The following is a 25,545-nucleotide window of genomic DNA, read 5'->3' as shown; positions in this document are numbered from 1 at the left end:
ATGTTGACACCTAATATACTATCTAGACATGTTGACACCCTAATATACTATCTAGACATGTTGACACCTAATATACTATCTAGACATGTTGACACCCTAATATACTATCTAGACATGTTGACACCTAATATACTATCTAGACATGTTGACACCTAATATACTATCTAGACATACAGGACATGTTGACACCTAATATACTATCTAGACATGTTGACACCTAATATACTATCTAGACATACAGGACATGTTGACACCTAATATACTATCTAGACATGTTGACACCTAATATACTATCTAGACATGTTGACACCTAATATACTATCTAGACATACAGGACATGTTGACACCTAATATACTATCTAGACATGTTGACACCTAATATACTATCTAGACATGTTGACACCTAATATACTATCTAGACATGTTGACACCCTAATATACTATCTAGACATGTTGACACCTAATATACTATCTAGACATTTTGACACCTAATATACTATCTAGACATGTTGACACCTAATATACTATCTAGACATGTTGACACCTAATATACTATCTAGACATGTTGACACCTAATATACTATCTAGACATGTTGACACCTAATATACTATCTAGACATGTTGACACCTAATATACTATCTAGACATGTTGACACCTAATATACTATCTAGACATGTTGACACCTAATATACTATCTAGACATGTTGACACCTAATATACTATCTAGACATGTTGACACCTAATATACTATCTAGACATGTTGACACCTAATATACTATCTAGACATGTTGACACCTAATATACTATCTAGACATGTTGACACCTAATATACTATCTAGACATGTTGACACCTAATATACTATCTAGACATGTTGACACCTAATATACTATCTAGACATGTTGACACCTAATATACTATCTAGACATGTTGACACCTAATATACTATCTAGACATGTTGACACCTAATATACTATCTAGACATGTTGACACCTAATATACTATCTAGACATGTTGACACCTAATATACTATCTAGACATGTTGACACCTAATATACTATCTAGACATGTTGACACCTAATATACTATCTAGACATGTTGACACCTAATATACTATCTAGACATGTTGACACCTAATATACTATCTAGACATGTTGACACCTAATATACTATCTAGACATGTTGACACCTAATATACTATCTAGACATGTTGACACCTAATATACTATCTAGACATGTTGACACCTAATATACTATCTAGACATGTTGACACCTAATATACTATCTAGACATGTTGACACCTAATATACTATCTAGACATGTTGACACCTAATATACTATCTAGACATGTTGACACCTAATATACTATCTAGACATGTTGACACCTAATATACTATCTAGACATGTTGACACCTAATATACTATCTAGACATACAGGACATGTTGACATCTAATATACTATCTAGACATACAGGACATGTTGACACCTAATATACTATCTAGACATGTTGACACCTAATATACTATCTAGACATGTTGACACCTAATATACTATCTAGACATGTTGACACCTAATATACTATCTAGACATGTTGACACCTAATATACTATCTAGACATGTTGACACCTAATATACTATCTAGACATACAGGACATGTTGACACCTAATATACTATCTAGACATGTTGACACCTAATATACTATCTAGACATACAGGACATGTTGACACCTAATATACTATCTAGACATGTTGACACCTAATATACTATCTAGACATGTTGACACCTAATATACTATCAAGACATGTTGACACCTAATATACTATCTAGACATACAGGACATGTTGACACCTAATATACTATCTAGACATGTTGACACCTAATATACTATCTAGACATACAGGACATGTTGACATCTAATATACTATCTAGACATACAGGACATGTTGACACCTAATATACTATCTAGACATGTTGACACCTAATATACTATCTAGACATGTTGACACCTAATATACTATCTAGACATGTTGACACCTAATATACTATCTAGACATACAGGACATGTTGACACCTAATATACTATCTAGACATGTTGACACCTAATATACTATCTAGACATGTTGACACCTAATATACTATCTAGACATGTTGACACCTAATATACTATCTAGACATACAGGACATGTTGACACCTAATATACTATCTAGACATACAGGACATGTTGACACCTAATATACTATCTAGACATACAGGACATGTTGACACCTAATATACTATCTAGACATACAGGACATGTTGACACCTAATATACTATCTAGACATGTTGACACCTAATATACTATCTAGACATGTTGACACCTAATATACTATCTAGACATGTTGACACCTAATATACTATCTAGACATGTTGACACCTAATATACTATCTAGACATACAGGACATGTTGACACCTAATATACTATCTAGACATGTTGACACCTAATATACTATCTAGACATGTTGACACCTAATATACTATCTAGACATGTTGACACCTAATATACTATCTAGACATGTTGACACCTAATATACTATCTAGACATGTTGACACCTAATATACTATCTAGACATGTTGACACCTAATATACTATCTAGACATACAGGACATGTTGACACCTAATATACTATCTAGACATGTTGACACCTAATATACTATCTAGACATACAGGACATGTTGACACCTAATATACTATCTAGACATGTTGACACCTAATATACTATCTAGACATGTTGACACCTAATATACTATCTAGACATGTTGACACCTAATATACTATCTAGACATGTTGACACCTAATATACTATCTAGACATACAGGACATGTTGACACCTAATATACTATCTAGACATGTTGACACCTAATATACTATCTAGACATGTTGACACCTAATATACTATCTAGACATGTTGACACCTAATATACTATCTAGACATGTTGACACCTAATATACTATCTAGACATGTTGACACCTAATATACTATCTAGACATGTTGACACCTAATATACTATCTAGACATACAGGACATGTTGACACCTAATATACTATCTAGACATACAGGACATGTTGACACCTAATATACTATCTAGACATGTTGACACCTAATATACTATCTAGACATGTTGACACCTAATATACTATCTAGACATGTTGACACCTAATATACTATCAAGACATACAGGACATGTTGACACCTAATATACTATCTAGACATGTTGACACCTAATATACTATCTAGACATGTTGACACCTAATATACTATCTAGACATGTTGACACCTAATATACTATCAAGACATACAGGACATGTTGACACCTAATATACTATCTAGACATACAGGACATGTTGACACCTAATATACTATCTAGACATGTTGACACCTAATATACTATCTAGACATGTTGACACCTAATATACTATCAAGACATACAGGACATGTTGACACCTAATATACTATCTAGACATACAGGACATGTTGACACCTAATATACTATCTAGACATGTTGACACCTAATATACTATCTAGACATACAGGACATGTTGACACCTAATATACTATCTAGACATACAGGACATGTTGACACCTAATATACTATCTAGACATACAGGACATGTTGACACCTAATATACTATCTAGACATGTTGACACCTAATATACTATCTAGACATGTTGACACCTAATATACTATCTAGACATGTTGACACCTAATATACTATCTAGACATGTTGACACCTAATATACTATCTAGACATACAGGACATGTTGACACCTAATATACTATCTAGACATGTTGACACCTAATATACTATCTAGACATGTTGACACCTAATATACTATCTAGACATGTTGACACCTAATATACTATCTAGACATGTTGACACCTAATATACTATCTAGACATGTTGACACCTAATATACTATCAAGACATACAGGACATGTTGACACCTAATATACTATCTAGACATACAGGACATGTTGACACCTAATATACTATCTAGACATGTTGACACCTAATATACTATCTAGACATGTTGACACCTAATATACTATCTAGACATGTTGACACCTAATATACTATCTAGACATGTTGACACCTAATATACTATCTAGACATGTTGACACCTAATATACTATCTAGACATGTTGACACCTAATATACTATCTAGACATGTTGACACCTAATATACTATCTAGACATGTTGACACCTAATATACTATCTAGACATGTTGACACCTAATATACTATCTAGACATGTTGACACCTAATATACTATCTAGACATACAGGACATGTTGACACCTAATATACTATCTAGACATACAGGACATGTTGACACCTAATATACTATCTAGACATGTTGACACCTAATATACTATCTAGACATGTTGACACCTAATATACTATCTAGACATGTTGACACCTAATATACTATCTAGACATGTTGACACCTAATATACTATCTAGACATGTTGACACCTAATATACTATCTAGACATGTTGACACCTAATATACTATCTAGGACATGTTGACACCTAATATACTATCTAGACATGTTGACACCTAATATACTATCTAGACATGTTGACACCTAATATACTATCTAGACATACAGGACATGTTGACACCTAATATACTATCTAGACATACAGGACATGTTGACACCTAATATACTATCTAGACATGTTGACACCTAATATACTATCAAGACATACAGGACATGTTGACACCTAATATACTATCTAGACATACAGGACATGTTGACACCTAATATACTATCTAGACATGTTGACACCTAATATACTATCTAGACATACAGGACATGTTGACACCTAATATACTATCTAGACATACAGGACATGTTGACACCTAATATACTATCTAGACATGTTGACACCTAATATACTATCTAGACATGTTGACACCTAATATACTATCTAGACATGTTGACACCTAATATACTATCTAGACATGTTGACACCTAATATACTATCTAGACATGTGTGACACCTAATATACTATCTAGACATGTTGACACCTAATATACTATCTAGACATACAGGACATGTTGACACCTAATATACTATCTAGACATGTTGACACCTAATATACTATCTAGACATGTTGACACCTAATATACTATCTAGACATGTTGACACCTAATATACTATCTAGACATACAGGACATGTTGACACCTAATATACTATCTAGACATGTTGACACCTAATATACTATCTAGACATGTTGACACCTAATATACTATCTAGACATACAGGACATGTTGACACCTAATATACTATCTAGACATACAGGACATGTTGACACCTAATATACTATCTAGACATGTTGACACCTAATATACTATCTAGACATGTTGACACCTAATATACTATCTAGACATGTTGACACCTAATATACTATCTAGACATGTTGACACCTAATATACTATCTAGACATACAGGACATGTTGACACCTAATATACTATCTAGACATACAGGACATGTTGACACCTAATATACTATCTAGACATGTTGACACCTAATATACTATCTAGACATGTTGACACCTAATATACTATCTAGACATGTTGACACCTAATATACTATCTAGACATAGGACATGTTGACACCTAATATACTATCTAGACATACAGGACATGTTGACACCTAATATACTATCTAGACATGTTGACACCTAATATACTATCTAGACATGTTGACACCTAATATACTATCTAGACATGTTGACACCTAATATACTATCTAGACATGTTGACACCTAATATACTATCTAGACATGTTGACACCTAATATACTATCTAGACATACAGGACATGTTGACACCTAATATACTATCTAGACATACAGGACATGTTGACACCTAATATACTATCTAGACATGTTGACACCTAATATACTATCTAGACATGTTGACACCTAATATACTATCTAGACATGTTGACACCTAATATACTATCTAGACATGTTGACACCTAATATACTATCTAGACATGTTGACACCTAATATACTATCTAGACATGTTGACACCTAATATACTATCTAGACATACAGGACATGTTGACACCTAATATACTATCTAGACATACAGGACATGTTGACACCTAATATACTATCTAGACATACAGGACATGTTGACACCTAATATACTATCTAGACATGTTGACACCTAATATACTATCTAGACATGTTGACACCTAATATACTATCTAGACATGTTGACACCTAATATACTATCTAGACATACAGGACATGTTGACACCTAATATACTATCTAGACATACAGGACATGTTGACACCTAATATACTATCTAGACATGTTGACACCTAATATACTATCTAGACATACAGGACATGTTGACACCTAATATACTATCTAGACATGTTGACACCTAATATACTATCTAGACATGTTGACACCTAATATACTATCTAGACATGTTGACACCTAATATACTATCTAGACATACAGGACATGTTGACATCTAATATACTATCTAGACATGTTGACACCTAATATACTATCTAGACATGTTGACACCTAATATACTATCTAGACATACAGTGTTGACACCTAATATACTATCTAGACATACAGGACATGTTGACACCTAATATACTATCTAGACATACAGGACATGTTGACACCTAATATACTATCTAGACATGTTGACACCTAATATACTATCTAGACATGTTGACACCTAATATACTATCTAGACATGTTGACACCTAATATACTATCTAGACATACAGGACATGTTGACACCTAATATACTATCTAGACATGTTGACACCTAATATACTATCTAGACATGTTGACACCTAATATACTATCTAGACATACAGGACATGTTGACACCTAATATACTATCTAGACATGTTGACACCTAATATACTATCTAGACATGTTGACACCTAATATACTATCTAGACATGTTGACACCTAATATACTATCTAGACATACAGGACATGTTGACACCTAATATACTATCTAGACATACAGGACATGTTGACACCTAATATACTATCTAGACATGTTGACACCTAATATACTATCTAGACATGTTGACACCTAATATACTATCTAGACATGTTGACACCTAATATACTATCTAGACATACAGGACATGTTGACACCTAATATACTATCTAGACATGTTGACACCTAATATACTATCTAGACATGTTGACACCTAATATACTATCTAGACATGTTGACACCTAATATACTATCTAGACATGTTGACACCTAATATACTATCTAGACATGTTGACACCTAATATACTATCTAGACATGTTGACACCTAATATACTATCTAGACATGTTGACACCTAATATACTATCTAGACATACAGGACATGTTGACACCTAATATACTATCTATGTTGACACCTAATATACTATCTAGACATGTTGACACCTAATATACTATCTAGACATACAGGACATGTTGACACCTAATATACTATCTAGACATGTTGACACCCTAATATACTATCTAGACATGTTGACACCTAATATACTATCTAGACATACAGGACATGTTGACACCTAATATACTATCTAGACATGTTGACACCTAATATACTATCTAGACATGTTGACACCTAATATACTATCTAGACATGTTGACACCTAATATACTATCTAGACATGTTGACACCTAATATACTATCTAGACATGTTGACACCTAATATACTATCTAGACATGTTGACACCTAATATACTATCTAGACATGTTGACACCTAATATACTATCTAGACATGTTGACACCTAATATACTATCTAGACATGTTGACACCTAATATACTATCTAGACATGTTGACACCTAATATACTATCTAGACATACAGGACATGTTGACACCTAATATACTATCTAGAGACATGTTGACACCTAATATACTATCTAGACATGTTGACACCTAATATACTATCTAGACATGTTGACACCTAATATACTATCTAGACATACAGGACATGTTGACACCTAATATACTATCTAGACATGTTGACACCTAATATACTATCTAGACATGTTGACACCTAATATACTATCTAGACATGTTGACACCTAATATACTATCTAGACATACAGGACATGTTGACATCTAATATACTATCTAGACATGTTGACACCTAATATACTATCTAGACATGTTGACACCTAATATACTATCTAGACATACAGGACATGTTGACACCTAATATACTATCTAGACATACAGGACATGTTGACACCTAATATACTATCTAGACATACAGGACATGTTGACACCTAATATACTATCTAGACATGTTGACACCTAATATACTATCTAGACATGTTGACACCTAATATACTATCTAGACATGTTGACACCTAATATACTATCTAGACATACAGGACATGTTGACACCTAATATACTATCTAGACATACAGGACATGTTGACACCTAATATACTATCTAGACATGTTGACACCTAATATACTATCTAGACATGTTGACACCTAATATACTATCTAGACATGTTGACACCTAATATACTATCTAGACATACAGGACATGTTGACACCTAATATACTATCTAGACATGTTGACACCTAATATACTATCTAGACATGTTGACACCTAATATACTATCTAGACATACAGGACATGTTGACACCTAATATACTATCTAGACATGTTGACACCTAATATACTATCTAGACATGTTGACACCTAATATACTATCTAGACATACAGGACATGTTGACACCTAATATACTATCTAGACATGTTGACACCCTAATATACTATCTAGACATGTTGACACCTAATATACTATCTAGACATACAGGACATGTTGACACCTAATATACTATCTAGACATGTTGACACCTAATATACTATCTAGACATGTTGACACCTAATATACTATCTAGACATGTTGACACCTAATATACTATCTAGACATGTTGACACCTAATATACTATCTAGACATGTTGACACCTAATATACTATCTAGACATGTTGACACCTAATATACTATCTAGACATGTTGACACCTAATATACTATCTAGACATGTTGACACCTAATATACTATCTAGACATGTTGACACCTAATATACTATCTAGACATGTTGACACCTAATATACTATCTAGACATGTTGACACCTAATATACTATCTAGACATACAGGACATGTTGACACCTAATATACTATCTAGACATGTTGACACCTAATATACTATCTAGACATGTTGACACCTAATATACTATCTAGACATGTTGACACCTAATATACTATCTAGACATGTTGACACCTAATATACTATCTAGACATGTTGACATCTAATATACTATCTAGACATGTTGACACCCTAATATACTATCTAGACATGTTGACACCTAATATACTATCTAGACATGTTGACACCTAATATACTATCTAGACATGTTGACACCTAATATACTATCTAGACATGTTGACACCTAATATACTATCTAGACATGTTGACACCTAATATACTATCTAGACATGTTGACACCTAATATACTATCTAGACATGTTGACACCTAATATACTATCTAGACATGTTGACACCTAATATACTATCTAGACATGTTGACACCTAATATACTATCTAGACATGTTGACACCTAATATACTATCTAGACATACAGGACATGTTGACACCTAATATACTATCTAGACATACAGGACATGTATGTCTCGATAGTGCATATCTAGACCCCCCCACCCCCACACAGATGGGGCCCCGGGACCGAGTTTGTGAAACCCTGGGTTAGAGGACAACATGTAGGAGACCAGAGAGCTACATTGTGAAGTGTTGCGTTGTGGTGAGAGTGGGTCTCTAACTTGGGAAGTGTAACAGAACCCCTCACCAATGTTATCAGAATGACGTTGTCCACCTTCACTGGTCCGCTTGTCTTTCTGGCTGATCTCTCTCTCTCCTTCCTTCCTGTTTTCCTGTTTAACTTACTGTTTTCCTTCCTGTTTCCCTCCCTCCCTTCCTTCCTTCCTCCCCTCCCTGCCTCCCTTCCTTCCTCCCCTCCCTGCCTCCCTTCCTCCCTTCCTTCCTCCCCTCCCTTCCTCGCCTCCCTCCCTCCCCCTCCCCTCCCTTCCTTCCTGTTTCCCTCCCTCCCTTCCTTCCTGTTTCCCCCTGTCCCCTCCCTTCCTTCCTGTTTCCCTCCCCTCCCTCCCTTCCTTCCTGTTTCCCTCCCTCCCCTCCCTTCCTTCCTGTTTTCCTCCCTCCCTTCCTTCCTGTTTTCCTCTCTCCCCTCCTCCCCTCCCTCCCTCCCTCCCAGGAGCTGAACACTAACTTCCGTCAGATCATCTTCCCGGAGGCTCTACGCTGCATGTTGAAGGGCGAGGCCACCCTGGAGACCATGCTGTCGGAGCTGGACCTCTTAGTGGAGCAGTGTGCAGACGGGGTCTCCCTGCAGGGGCTGGCCGACGCCCTGCACACACACCTCCGCAGCGCCGCCATGGGCCTGGAGCACGAGGCGGACACACAGTGTCTCCACATCACCAGGTTAGAACAGGGGAACAGACACTGTCTCCACATCACCAGGTTAGAACAGACACTGTCTCCACATCACCAGGTTAGAACAGACACTCTCTCCACATCACCAGGTTAGAACAGGGGAACAGACACTGTCTCCACATCACCAGCTTAGAACAGACACTGTCTCCACATCACCAGGTTAGAACAGACACTGTCTCCACATCACCAGGTTAGAACAGACACTGTCTCCACATCACCAGGTTAGAACAGACACTGTCTCCACATCACCAGGTTAGAACAGACACTGTCTCCACATCACCAGGTTAGAACAGACACTGTCTCCACATCACCAGGTTAGAACAGACACTGTCTCCACATCACCAGGTTAGAACAGACACTCTCTCCACATCACCAGGTTAGAACAGACACTGTCTCCACATCACCAGGTTAGAACAGACACTGTCTCCACATCACCAGGTTAGAACAGACACTGTCTCCACATCACCAGGTTAGAACAGACACTGTCTCCACATCACCAGGTTAGAACAGACACTGTCTCCACATCACCAGGTTAGAACAGACACTGTCTCCACATCACCAGGTTAGAACAGACACTCTCTCCACATCACCAGGTTAGAACAGACACTCTCTCCACATCACCAGGTTAGAACAGACACTGTCTCCACATCACCAGGTTAGAACAGACACTGTCTCCACATCACCAGGTTAGAACAGACACTGTCTCCACATCACCAGGTTAGAACAGACACTGTCTCCACATCACCAGGTTAGAACAGACACTGTCTCCACATCACCAGGTTAGAACAGACACTGTCTCCACATCACCAGGTTAGAACAGACACTGTCTCCACATCACCAGGTTAGAACAGACACTGTCTCCACATCACCAGGTTAGAACAGACACTGTCTCCACATCACCAGGTTAGAACAGACACTGTCTCCACATCACCAGGTTAGAACAGACACTGTCTCCACATCACCAGGTTAGAACAGACACTGTCTCCACATCACCAGGTTAGAACAGACACTGTCTCCACATCACCAGGTTAGAACAGACACTGTCTCCACATCACCAGGTTAGAACAGACACTGTCTCCACATCACCAGGTTAGAACAGACACTGTCTCCACATCACCAGGTTAGAACAGACACTGTCTCCACATCACCAGGTTAGAACAGACACTGTCTCCACATCACCAGGTTAGAACAGACACTGTCTCCACATCACCAGGTTAGAACAGACTCTGTCTCCACATCACCAGGTTAGAACAGGGGAACAGACAGGCAGTAGGGTTCGTGTTAATTGGTTATATTTCAGGATGTTGTGGGCCCAGTACTAGGAACAGACAGGCAGTAGGGTTCGTGTTAATTGGTTATATTTCAGGATGTTGTGGGTCCAGTACTGGGAACAGACAGGCAGTAGGGTTCGTGTTAATTGGTTATATTTCAGGATGTTGTGGGTCCAGTACTGGGAACAGACAGGCAGTAGGGTTCGTGTTAATTGGTTATATTTCAGGATGTTGTGGGCCCAGTACTGGGAACAGACAGGCAGTAGGGTTCGTGTTAATTGGTTATATTTCAGGATGTTGTGGGCCCAGTACTGGGAACAGACAGGCAGTAGGGTTCGTGTTAATTGGTTATATTTCAGGATGTTGCGGGCCCAGTACTGGGAACAGACCGGCAGTAGGGTTCGTGTTAATTGGTTATATTTCAGGATGTTGCGGGCCCAGTACTGGGAACAGACAGGCAGTAGGGTTCGTGTTAATTGGTTATATTTCAGGATGTTGTGGGCCCAGTACTGGGAACAGACAGGCAGTAGGGTTCGTGTTAATTGGTTATATTTCAGGATGTTGTGGGCCCAGTACTGGGAACAGACAGGCAGTAGGGTTCGTGTTAATTGGTTATATTTCAGGATGTTGTGGGCCCAGTACTGGGAACAGACAGGCAGTAGGGTTCGTGTTAATTGGTTATATTATATGTTATATTGCAGGATGTTGTGGGCCCAGTACTGGGAACAGACAGGCAGTAGGGTTCGTGTTAATTGGTTATATTTCAGGATGTTGTGGGCCCAGTACTGGGAACAGACAGGCAGTAGGGTTCGTGTTAATTGGTTATATTTCAGGATGTTGTGGGCCCAGTACTGGGAACAGACAGGCAGTAGGGTTCGTGTTAATTGGTTATATTTCAGGATGTTGTGGGCCCAGTACTGGGAACAGACAGGCAGTAGGGTTCGTGTTAATTAGTTATGTTATATTTCAGGATGTTGTGGGCCCAGTACTGGGAACAGACAGGCAGTAGGGTTCGTGTTAATTGGTTATATTATATGTTATATTGCAGGATGTTGTGGGCCCAGTACTGGGAACAGACAGGCAGTAGGGTTCGTGTTAATTGGTTATATTTCAGGATGTTGTGGGCCCAGTACTGGGAACAGACAGGCAGTAGGGTTCGTGTTAATTGGTTATATTGCAGGATGTTGTGGGCCCAGTACTGGGAACAGACAGGCAGTAGGGTTCGTGTTAATTGGTTATATTGCAGGATGTTGTGGGCCCAGTACTGGGAACAGACAGGCAGTAGGGTTCGTGTTAATTGGTTATATTTCAGGATGTTGTGGGCCCAGTACTGGGAACAGACAGGCAGTAGGGTTCGTGTTAATTAGTTATGTTATATTTCAGGATGTTGTGGGCCCAGTACTGGGAACAGACAGGCAGTAGGGTTCGTGTTAATTGGTTATATTATATGTTATATTGCAGGATGTTGTGGGCCCAGTACTGGGAACAGACCGGCAGTAGGGTTCGTGTTAATTGGTTATATTTCAGGATGTTGTGGGCCCAGTACTGGGAACAGACAGGCAGTAGGGTTCGTGTTAATTGGTTATATTGCAGGATGTTGTGGGCCCAGTACTGGGAACAGACAGGCAGTAGGGTTCGTGTTAATTGGTTATATTTCAGGATGTTGTGGGCCCAGTACTGGGAACAGACAGGCAGTAGGGTTCGTGTTAATTGGTTATATTTCAGGATGTTGTGGGCCCAGTACTGGGAACAGACAGGCAGTAGGGTTCGTGTTAATTGGTTATGTTATATTGCAGGATGTTGCGGGCCCAGTACTGCCAGCTGATGCAGCCTCCAGGGGCCGGTATGGACGCCGTGGGACAGGACTCTCCTAAGATGTCCGCCGGTCAGATGCTGCTGGTGGCCTTCGATGGCATGTTTGCTCAGCTAGAGACCGCCTTCGGGCAGCTCACAGAGAAGGTAACACATCTACTTCCTCAATGTCCTCACTCTTTCTCAATCTCTTTCCCCTCTCAGCCTCAATCTCTTTCCCCCCTCTCTCTTTCTCAAGCTCTTTCCTCTCTCTCTTTCTCAATCTCTTTCCTCTCTCTCTTTCTCAATCTCTTTCCCCCCTCTCTCTTTCTCAATCTCTTTCCCCCTCTCTCTTTCTCAATCTCTTTCCCCCTCTCTCTTTCTCAATCTCTTTCCCCTCTCTCTTTCTCAATCTCTTTCCCCCTCTCTCTTTCTCAATCTCTTTCCCCCTCTCTCTTTCTCAATCTCTTTCCCCCTCTCTTTTCTCAATCTCTTTCCCCCTCTCTCTTTCTCAATCTCTTTCCCCCTCTCTCTTTCTCAATCTCTTTCCCCCTCTCTCTTTCTCAATCTCTTTCCCCCTCTCTTTTCTCAATCTCTTTCCCCCTCTCTCTTTCTCAATCTCTTTCCCCCTCTCTCTTTCTCAATCTCTTTCCCCCTCTCTCTTTCTCAATCTCTTTCCCCCTCTCTCTTTCTCAATCTCTTTCCCCCTCTCTCTTTCTCAATCTCTTTCCCCCTTCTCTTTCTCAATCTCTTTCCCCCTCTCTTTTCTCAATCTCTTTCCCCCTCTCTCTTTCTCAATCTCTTTCCCCCTCTCTCTTTCTCAATCTCTTTCCCCCTCTCTCTTTCTCAATCTCTTTCCCCCTCTCTTTTCTCCCTTTCCCCCTCTCTCTTTCTCAATCTCTTTCCCCCTCTCTCTTTCTCAATCTCTTTCCCCCTCTCTCTTTCTCAATCTCTTTCCCCCTCTCTCTTTTCTCAATCTCTTTCCCCCTCTCTCTTTCTCAATCTCTTTCCCCCTCTCTCTTTCTCAATCTCTTTCCCCCTCTCTCTTTCTCAATCTCTTTCCCCCTCTCTCTTTCTCAATCTCTTTCCCCTCTCTTTCTCTTTTCCCCCTCTCTCTTTCTCAATCTCTTTCCCCTCTCTCTTTCTCAATCTCTTTCCCCTCTCTCTTTCTCTCTTTTCTCAATCTCTTTCCCCTCTCTCTTTCTCAATCTCTTTCCCCCTCTCTTTCTCAATCTCTTTCCCCCTCTCTCTTTCCCCCTCTCTCTTTCTCAATCTCTTTCCCCCTCTCTCTTTCTCAATCTCTTTCCCCCCTCTCTCTTTCTCAATCTCTCTTTCATCTTAAACTCATCTTTGTCTTGTTGTTCCTCTTCACTCCACATTCCATTTGTTTGTCACTTATCTCAGGCTATTCCTTTCTTCTCACTCTCCCGTCTCTCAATGATGTTATTTCCTCTCCTTTCCAGATGATTTCCATGGAGGTGCCGCCGGCGTGGCGGAAGGTGGATGTGATGCGTGAGGCGCGGGCGGCCCAGGTCCATTTCTTCCACAGCGGTCCTCACAGACATGTTCTGGAGGAGATCTTCTTCCTCAAGAGACTCCAAACCATCAGGGAGTTTTTCAGGCTCTGTGGATCCTTCGCTCAGACACTCTCTGGTGAGAATACTGATGGCTTTATAGTCTCTCTGTGTGGATCCTTCACTCTCTGGTGAGAATACTGATGGCTTTATAGTCTCTCTGTGTGGATCCTTCACTCTCTGGTGAGAATACTGATGGCTTTATAGTCTCTCTGTGTGGATCCTTCACTCAGACACTCTCTGGTGAGAATACTGATGGCTTTATAGTCTCTCTGTGTGGATCCTTCACTCTCTGGTGAGAATAATGATGGCTTTATAGTCTCTCTGTGTGGATCCTTCACTCTCTGGTGAGAATAATGATGGCTTTATAGTCTCTCTGTGTGGATCCTTCACTCTCTGGTGAGAATACTGATGGCTTTATAGTCTCTCTGTGTGGATCCTTCACTCTCTGGTGAGAATACTGATGGCTTTATAGTCTCTCTGTGTGGATCCTTCACTCAGACACTCTCTGGTGAGAATACTGATGGCTTTATAGTCTGTCTGTGTGGATCCTTCACTCTCTGGTGAGAATACTGATGGCTTTATAGTCTCTCTGTGTGGATCCTTCACTCTCTGGTGAGAATAATGATGGCTTTATAGTCTCTCTGTGTGGATCCTTCACTCTCTGGTGAGAATAATGATGGCTTTATAGTCTCTCTGTGTGGATCCTTCACTCTCTGGTGAGAATAATGATGGCTTTATAGTCTCTCTGTGTGGATCCTTCACTCAGCCACTCTCTGGTGAGAATACTGATGGCTTTATAGTCTCTCTGTGTGGATCCTTCACTCAGCCACTCTCTGGTGAGAATACTGATGGCTTTATAGTCTCTCTGTGTGGATCCTTCACTCAGCCACTCTCTGGTGAGAATAATGATGGCTTTATAGTCTCTCTGTGTGGATCCTTCACTCAGACACTCTCTGGTGAGAATACTGATGGCTTTATAGTCTCTCTGTGTGGATCCTTCACTCTCTGGTGAGAATAATGATGGCTTTATAGTCTCTCTGTGTGGATCCTTCACTCAGACACTCTCTGGTGAGAATACTGATGGCTTTATAGTCTCTCTGTGTGGATCCTTCACTCTCTGGTGAGAATACTGATGGCTTTATAGTCTCTGTGTGGATCCTTCACTCAGACACTCTCTGGTGAGAATACTGATGGCTTTATAGTCTCTCTGTGTGGATCCTTCACTCTCTGGTGAGAATACGGATGGCTTTATAGTCTCTCTGTGTGGATCCTTCACTCTCTGGTGAGAATACGGATGGCTTTATAGTCTCTCTGTGTGGATCCTTCACTCTCTGGTGAGAATACGGATGGCTTTATAGTCTCTCTGTGTGGAACCTTCGCTCAGACACTCTCTTAGAGTGTAGAGGTGGCAGGTAGCCTAATGGTTAGAGCGTAGAGGTGGCAGGGAGCCTAGTGGTTAGAGCGTAGAGGCGGCAGGGTAGCCTAGTGGTTAGAGCGTAGAGGCGGCAGGGTAGCCTAGTGGTTAGAGCGTAGAGGCGGCAGGGTAGCCTAGTGGTTAGAGCGTAGAGGCGGCAGGGTAGCCTAGTGGTTAGAGCGTAGAGGCGGCAGGGTAGCCTAGTGGTTAGAGCGTAGAGGCGGCAGGGTAGCCTAGTGGTTAGAGCGTAGAGGCGGCAGGGTAGCCTAGTGGTTAGAGCGTAGAGGCGGCAGGGTAGCCTAGTGGTTAGAGCGTAGAGGCGGCAGGGTAGCCTAGTGGTTAGAGCGTAGAGGCGGCAGGGTAGCCTAGTGGTTAGAGCGTAGAGGCGGCAGGGTAGCCTAGTGGTTAGAGCGTAGAGGCGGCAGGGTAGCCTAGTGGTTAGAGCGTAGGGGCGGCAGGGTAGCCTAGTGGTTAGAGCGTGGGGGCGGCAGGGTAGCCTAGTGGTTAGAGCGTGGGGGCGGCAGGGTAGCCTAGTGGTTAGAGCGTGGGGGCGGCAGGCTAGCCTAGTGGTTAGAGCGTGGGGGCGGCAGGGTAGCCTAGTGGTTAGAGCGTGGGGGCGGCAGGGTAGCCTAGTGGTTAGAGCGTGGGGGCGGCAGGGTAGCCTAGTGGTTAGAGCGTGGGGGCGGCAGGGTAGCCTAGTGGTTAGAGCGTGGTTAGGCGGCAGGGTAGCCTAGTGGTTAGAGCGTGGGGGCGGCAGGGTAGCCTAGTGGTTAGAGCGTGGGGGCGGCAGGGTAGCCTAGTGGTTAGAGCGTGGGGGCGGCAGGGTAGCCTAGTGGTTAGAGCGTGGGGCGGCAGGGTAGCCTAGTGGTTAGAGCGTGGGGGCGGCAGGGTAGCCTAGTGGTTAGAGCGTGGGGGCGGCAGGGTAGCCTAGTGGTTAGAGCGTGGGGGCGGCAGGGTAGCCTAGTGGTTAGAGCGTGGGGGCGGCAGGGTAGCCTAGTGGTTAGAGCGTGGGGCGGCAGGGTAGCCTAGTGGTTAGAGCGTGGGGCAGGGCAGCAGTGGTTAGAGCGTGGGGGCGGCAGGGTAGCCTAGTGGTTAGAGCGTGGGGGCGGCAGGGTAGCCTAGTGGTTAGAGCGTGGGGGCGGCAGGGTAGCCTAGTGGTTAGAGCGTGGGGGCGGCAGGGTAGCCTAGTGGTTAGAGCGTGGGGGCGGCAGGGTAGCCTAGTGGTTAGAGCGTGGGGGCGGCAGGGTAGCCTAGTGGTTAGAGCGTTGGACTAGTAACCGGAAGATTTGGATTTTCTCTCTTGTTCTCCAACCGTCTAAAATGAGCCAGTTGGTTTTCAGCACCGCTGTCACCATGGCTTCTGTCACCATGGCTTCTGTCACCATGGCTTCTGTCACCATGGCTTCTGTCACCATGGCTTCTGTCACCGCGGCTTCTGTCTCCGCGGCTTCTGTCTCCGCGGCTTCTGTCTCCGCGGCTTCTGTCTCCGCGGCTTCTGTCTCCGCGTCTTCTGTCTCCGCGTCTTCTGTCTCCGCGTCTTCTGTCTCCGCGTCTTCTGTCTCCGCGTCTTCTGTCTCCGTCTTCTGTCTCCGCGTCTTCTGTCTCCGCGTCTTCTGTCTCCGCGTCTTCTGTCTCCGCGTCTTCTGTCTCCGCGTCTTCTGTCTCCGCGTCTTCGGTCTCCGCGTCTTCGGTCTCCGCGTCTTCGGTCTCCGCGTCTTCGGTCTCCGCGTCTTCGGTCTCCGCGTCTTCGGTCTCCGCGTCTTCGGTCTCCGCGTCTTCGGTCTCCGCGTCTTCGGTCTCCGCGTCTTCGGTCTCCGCGTCTTCGGTCTCCGCGTCTTCTGTCTCCGCGTCTTCTGTCTCCGCGTCTTCTGTCTCCGCGTCTTCTGTCTCCGCGTCTTCTGTCTCCGCGTCTTCTGTCTCCGCGTCTTCTGTCTCCGCGTCTTCTGTCTCCGCGTCTTCTGTCTCCGCGTCTTCTGTCTCCGCGTCTTCTGTCTCCCGTCTTCTGTCTCCGCGTCTCCTGTCTCCGCGTCTCCTGTCTCCGCGTCTCCTGTCTCCGCGTCTCCTGTCTCCGCGTCTCCTGTCTCCGCGTCTCCTGTCTCCGCGTCTCCTGTCTCCGCGTCTCCTGTCTCCGCGTCTCCTGTCTCCGCGTCTCCTGTCTCCGCGTCTCCTGTCTCCGCGTCTCCTGTCTCCGCGTCTCCTGTCTCCGCGTCTCCTGTCTCCGCGTCTCCTGTCTCCGCGTCTCCTGTCTCCGCGTCTCCTGTCTCCGCGTCTCCTGTCTCCGCGTCTCCTGTCTCCGCGTCTCCTGTCTCCGCGTCTCCTGTCTCCGCGTCTTCTGTCTCCGCGTCTTCTGTCTCCGCGTCTTCTGTCTCCGCGTCTTCTGTCTCCGTCTTCTGTCTCCGCGTCTTCTGTCTCCGCGTCTTCTGTCTCCGCGTCTTCTGTCTCCGCGTCTTCTGTCTCCGCGTCTTCTGTCTCCGCGTCTTCTGTCTCCGCGTCTTCTGTCTCCGCGTCTCCTGTCTCCGCGTCTCCTGTCTCCGCGTCTCCTGTCTCCGCGTCTCCTGTCTCCGCGTCTCCTGTCTCCGCGTCTCCTGTCTCCGCGTCTCCTGTCTCCGCGTCTCCTGTCTCCGCGTCTCCTGTCTCCGCGTCTCCTGTCTCCGCGTCTCCGGTCTCCGCGTCTTCGGTCTCCGCGTCTTCTGTCTCCGCGTCTTCTGTCTCCGCGTCTTCTGTCTCCGCGTCTTCTGTCTCCGCGTCTTCTGTCTCCGCGTCTTCTGTCTCCGCGTCTTCTGTCTCCGCGTCTTCTGTCTCCGCGTCTTCTGTCTCCGCGTCTTCTGTCTCCGCGTCCTCTGTCTCCGCGTCTGATCTAATCTTGTTTTCTCATGACTCTCTCTCGTCTCTCTGCAGCAGACGTATAGTCAGCAGTATGTTTGGAACATCGAATCACAAATAGAAATCACTATCGAAGAGCAATCCATATAGAATCGCTATCGAAGAGCAATCCATATAGAATCACTATCGAAGAGCAATCCATATAGAATCGCTATCGAAGAGCAATCCATATAGAATCGCTATCGAAGAGCAATCCATATAGAATCACTATCGAAGAGCAATCCATATAGAATCACTATCGAAGAGCAATCCATATAGAATCGCTATCGAAGAGCAATCCATATAGAATCACTATCGAATAGCAATCCATATAGAATCACTATCGAAGAGCAATCCATATAGAATCACTATCAAATAGTAATCCATATAGAATCGCTATCGAAGAGCAATCCATATAGAATCACTATCGAATAGTAATCCATATAGAATCACTATCGAAGAGCAATCCATATAGAATCACTATCAAATAGTAATCCATATAGAATCACTATCGAATAGCAATCCATATAGAATCACTATCGAAGAGCAATCCATATAGAATCACTATCAAATAGTAATCCATATAGAATCACTATCGAATAGTAATCCATATAGAATCACTATCGAATAGTAATCCATATAGAATCACTATCGAAGAGCAATCCATATAGAATCACTATCAAATAGTAATCCATATAGAATCACTATCGAATAGCAATCCATATAGGATCGTAGGAATCTAAATACGTATCGTATCGCCACCTAAGTATCATGATAATATTGTATTGCGACGTCCCTGGCAATTCCCAGCCTTATGAAACGGTATCTGAAACATTATATATATATATAGTGCGTTTGACCCCCTCTCTCTCCCCCCTCCCTCCCAGGTACGTGCCCCCCAGTGTCTGAGGACCCTCCTCCCTCCAACGGCCCAGTAGTGGGTCTGGGGGGTGTAGGTCTACCAGGGAAGCCCGTGTTCCGGGGGGCGGCGGCGGCGGTGGTAGTGAGCGAGGAGCAGATGACCCGGCCCATCAAGGCGTTCACAGCAGAGTTTGTCCGTCAGATGCTGATTGGTCTTCCCACCCAGACCCTGGGTCTGTCTCTCTGCAGCACTCTGTCCGCCCTGGGTCTGGATCTCACCGCGCAGGTGGAGGCCAAGGACTTCGGAGCCGACGGCAAGGTGGGAAGGAGGCCGTGTTACGGACCTGATCCATCAAGATGTTATGTCGTCTTCATACATGTTTAGTTCTGATTTTAAACGTGTGGTTGTTAATTGTCCAGGTGTCGCTGGATGAGTTGTGTAAGCAGACGGTGGTGCAGGGTCTGGGCGCAGGCCGTATGTCTCAGCTGCTACTGAACAGAGGCACGGTGCTGGCGTCCTCCTACGACACGGCCTGGAAGAAACTGGACCTGCTCAGACGCCTGGAGACCAGCCTGGACGCTGCCAAGGTCTCCCTGCAACGCACCCAGCTACACATCACCATGTTCCAGGTGAGAGGAGGGGGGTTTAACCCTGTCCTGTCTCTGTGAGAGGAGGGGGGGTTAACACTGTCCTGTCTCTGTGTGTCCCAGTGTGAGAGGAGGGGTGGGGTTAACCCTGTCCTGTCTCTGTGTGTCCCAGTGTGAGAGGAGGGGTGGGGTTAACCCTGTCCTGTCTCTGTGTGAGAGGAGGGGGTGGGGGTTAACCCTGTCCTGTCTCTGTGTGTCCCAGTGTGAGAGGAGGGGTGGGGGTTAACCCTGTCCTGTCTCTGTGTGTCCTAGTGTGAGAGGAGGGTAGGGGTTAACCCTGTCCTGTCTCTGTGTGAGAGGAGGGGGGTGGGGGTTAACCCTGTCCTGTCTCTGTGTGAGAGGAGGGGTGGGGGTTAACCCTGTCCTGTCTCTGTGTGAGAGGAGGGGGGTGGGGGTTAACCCTGTCCTGTCTCTGTGTGAGAGGAGGGGGGTGGGGGTTAACCCTGTCCTGTCTCTGTGTAGCCCAGTGGCAGCATGAAGACTTGATAGGTCCTAGGACCCTGTGTGTGTGTGTGTGTGTGTGTGTGTGTGTGTGTGTGTGTGTGTGTGTGTGTGTGTGTGTGTGTGTGTGTGTGTGTGTGTGTGTGTGTGTTAAAGGGATAGTCCACCCCCAGGAATATAAATCATGAAACTCCTGTGAATTTGGTAAAAGCCTGTGTTGTATCAGGGGGTTAAATAACATGATTTAACCACTAAGTGGTCCGTTTGAGAAATCAAGAAATCGTGAAGGAACGCGTCATAGCTACACTATATATATATATATATATACACACACGAGTATGTGGGACACCCATTAGAATGTGTGGATTTGGCTATTTAAGCCACACCCTGTTGCTGACAGGTGTATAAAATCAAGCACACCGCCATGCAATCTCCACAGACAAACATTAGCAGTAGAATGGCCTTACTGAAGAGTTCAGTGACTTTCAACGTGGCACCGTCATAGGATGCCACATTTCCAACAAGTCAGTTTGTAAAATTTCTGCCCTGCTAGAGCTGACCCTGTTAACTGTGAGTGCTGTTATTGTGAAGTGGAAACCTCTAGGAGCAACAACGGCTCAGCCGCGAAGTGGTAGGCCACACAAGCTCACAGAACAGGACCGCAGAGTGCTGAAGCGCGTAGCTCTTAAGAATCGTCAGTCCTCTGTTGCAACACTCACTGCTGAGTTCCCAACTGCCTTCTGGAAGAAACGTCGGCACAAGAACTGTTCGTCGAGAGCTTCATGAAATGGGTTTCCATGGCCGAGCAGGCACATACAAGCCTAAGATCACTGCTCAATGTCAAGCGTCGGCTGGAGTGGTGTGAAGCTCACTGCCTTTAGAGCAGTAGAAAGGTTTTCTCTGGAGTGATGAATCACGCTTCACCATCTGTCAGTCCGACGGACTAATCTGGGTTTGGTGGTTGCCAGGAGAACACTACCTGCCCCAATGCATAGTGCCAACTGTAAAGTTTGGTGGAGGAGGAATAATGGTCTGGGGCTGTTTTTCATGGTTCAGGTCCCTTAGTTCCAGTGAAGGGAAATCTTAACACTACAGCAGACAATGACATTCTAGATGATTCTGTGCTTCCAACTTTGTGGCAACAGTTTGGGGAAGGCCCTTTCCTGTTTCAGCATGACAATGCCCCCCGTGCACAAAGTCAGGTCCATACAGAAATTGTTTGTCGAGCTCAGTCTGGAAGATCTTGACTGGCCTGCACAGAGCCCTGACCTCAACCCCATAGAACACCTCTGGGATTAATATAATAATATATGCCATTTAGCAGACGCTTTTATCCAAAGCGACTTAAAGTCATGTGTGCATACATTCTACGTATGGGTGGTCCCGGGGATCGAACCCACTACCCTGGCGTTACAAGCGCCATGCTCTACCAACTGAGCTACAGAAGGACTAATTGGAATGCTGACTGCGAGCCAGGCCTAATCGCCTAACATCAGAGCCCAACCTCACTAAGGCTCTTGTGGCTGAATGGAAGCAAGTCCCCGCAGCAATGTTCCAACATCTAGTGGAAAGCCTTCCCAGAAGAATGGAGGCTGTTATAGCAGCAATGTTCCAACATCTAGTGGAAAGCCTTCCCAGAAGAATGGAGGTTGTTATAGCAGCAATGTTCCAACATCTAGTGGAAAGCCTTCCCAGAAGAGTGGAGGCTGTTATAGCAGCAATGTTCCAACATCTAGTGGAAAGCCTTCCCAGAAGAATGGAGGCTGTTATAGCAGCAATGTTCCAACATCTAGTGGAAAGCCTTCCCAGAAGAGTGGAGGCTGTTATAGCAGCAATGTTCCAACATCTAGTGGAAAGCCTTCCCAGAAGAATGGAGGCTGTTATAGCAGCAATGTTCCAACATCTAGTGGAAAGCCTTCCCAGAAGAGTGGAGGCTGTTATAGCAGCAATGTTCCAACATCTAGTGGAAAGCCTTCCCAGAAGAGTGGAGGCTGTTATAGCAGCAATGTTCCAACATCTAGTGGAAAGCCTTCCCAGAAGAATGGAGGCTGTTATAGCAGCAATGTTCCAACATCTAGTGGAAAGCCTTCCCAGAAGAATGGAGGCTGTTATAGCAGCAATGTTCCAACATCTAGTGGAAAGCCTTCCCAGAAGAGTGGAGGCTGTTATAGCAGCAAAGGGGGGACCAACTCTGTATTAATGCCTGTGATTTTGGAATGAGACGTTTTGACGATCAGGTGTCCACATACTGTTGGTCATGTAGAGGACATGGTTCTGTCACAGGAGATAATGTGTTATCATATATATATATATATATGCCATTTAGCAGACGCTTTATCACATTTCATAACGGTTTTAAAACCATTACCTTCACTCCAGATTGCTGTATCAGCCAATAGACAGTACCGTCATACTTGTTCTAGAACAAGTATATAATCAAGTTAATATCGTCATGACAACGTATATATGTGCTCAATCTACAGTGTACCAAATTATTTAACCATCTACCATCTCGTTATGCGTCCCCTTTGTGTCTGAGGCACGGGCCCTTGTTGCCGTTCCCTGCACTGTCTCTGGGTAGCAGAGTTGCACGTTTGTGTTTTTACAGCTAGCTAGCTACTTCACATGCTGATATTGACTTTGGTATTATTCTGTGTCGCTACGTTTGCTAGCTGGCCAACCCCAGAGAGAGCATTGTATTGTGGGTTTTGTAGTCGACTTGAGCTGAAAACAGATTTTCACATGTTGCTACGACGACAAAAATTAAATATTCGTTCACAAAAATAAATATTGTTAACCTTAGGAAGTAGTGTTTTAACACTTGAGCTGCAACAGATTTTCACATGTTGCTACGACGACAAAAATGAAATATTCGTTCACAAAAAAACATATATTGTTTTCACGTGTTATTGTTATTTAACACTGTTAATCATAGGACGTAGTGTTTTTGGTATTTACCCTTTAACCCCGTCCTCTGTCTGTGTTCCAGTGGCAGCATGAGGACGTGCTCGGCCCTAGGACCCAGCCGATGAGTGTGAGCCCTCCTCCTCGCTCCATCATCCTCAGTAGCATGAAGAAGAAGCTTTACAAACTCAGCCAGGACGAGGCGGCCATCGCTGCTGTCCAGGTCAGTCATCACCAATTATTATTTATGTTTTTTATTTCACCTTTATTTAACTTGGCAAGTCAGTTGAGAACAAATTATTTTTTTTACAATGACAGCCGAGGATCAGTGAGTTAACTGCCTTGTTCAGGGGGCAGAACGACAGATTTTTACCTTGTCTGCTCGGGGATTCGATCTAGCAACCTTTCAGTTACTTGCCCAACGCTCTAACCACTAGGCTACCTGCTGACCAATCTGTCAACCTTGATAGCTAACTAGACCGCTACTCCTGTAAATAAAATGCTCTCTTTTCTCTCTCTGGTCTGAGTCCTTTAATGACTGTGTGTCTGTGTTTTTTTAATTGGATCTGTCCTCTCCCCCCCCCTGCAGGAGAAGCTGGCATCACTAGAGGGCAGTATAGAGCAGCGTCTGAAGTGGGCCGGAGGGGCCAACCCTGCCCTGGCCCCGGTGCTCCAGGACTTTGATCTGACCATCGCAGAGCGCCGCGCCCTCGTGGCCCGGGAGAGCCAGCGTACCAGCCAGGTACACCACTCACGCTGCCCACCTTCTGGGTTTACCTCTCCACCTCTCCTGGGTTTACCTCTCCACCTCTCCTGGGTTTACCTCTCCACCTCTCCTGGGTTTACCTCTCCACCTCTCCTGGGTTTACCTCTCCACCTCTCCTGGGTTTACCTCTCCACCTCTCCTGGGTTTACCTCTCCACCTCTCCTGGGTTTACCTCTCCACCTTCTGGGTTTACGTCTCCACCTTCTGGGTTTACCTCTCCACCTTCTGGGTTTACCTCTCCACCTCTCCTGGGTTTACCTCTCCACCTCTCCTGGGTTTACCTCTCCACCTTCTGGGTTTACCTCTCCACCTCTCCTGGGTTTACCTCTCCACCTTCTGGGTCTCCACCTTCTGGGTTTACCTCTCCACCTCTCCTGGGTTTACCTCTCCACCTCTCCTGGGT

The 25,545-nt window shown here is 44.0% G+C and overlaps 1 protein-coding gene across 1 annotated transcript in view; it reads left to right on the top strand.

Moving 5' to 3' along the window:
• The window catches only part of LOC124026390 (serine/threonine-protein kinase SMG1-like), a gene marked incomplete at both ends in the record, with an annotated part of 61,144 nt that extends 35,997 nt beyond the window's left edge, over nucleotides 1-25,147 (top strand). The window contains 7 exon segments of the mRNA XM_046339414.1: nucleotides 10,369-10,595; nucleotides 13,675-13,837; nucleotides 15,133-15,322; nucleotides 20,410-20,702; nucleotides 20,804-21,013; nucleotides 24,462-24,599; nucleotides 24,966-25,147. Of these exon segments, the coding sequence (XP_046195370.1) occupies nucleotides 10,369-10,595; nucleotides 13,675-13,837; nucleotides 15,133-15,322; nucleotides 20,410-20,702; nucleotides 20,804-21,013; nucleotides 24,462-24,599; nucleotides 24,966-25,147 (1,403 nt within the window).
• Between the last annotated feature and the right edge of the window lie 398 nt (nucleotides 25,148-25,545).

Source organism: Oncorhynchus gorbuscha, unplaced genomic scaffold (genome assembly GCF_021184085.1).
Source record: "Oncorhynchus gorbuscha isolate QuinsamMale2020 ecotype Even-year unplaced genomic scaffold, OgorEven_v1.0 Un_scaffold_2722, whole genome shotgun sequence".
In the NCBI taxonomy this organism is placed as follows: domain Eukaryota; kingdom Metazoa; phylum Chordata; class Actinopteri; order Salmoniformes; family Salmonidae; genus Oncorhynchus; species Oncorhynchus gorbuscha.
The sequence above is the reverse complement of the archived record's forward strand: the minus strand, read 5'-3'. Positions and strand labels throughout refer to the sequence as shown.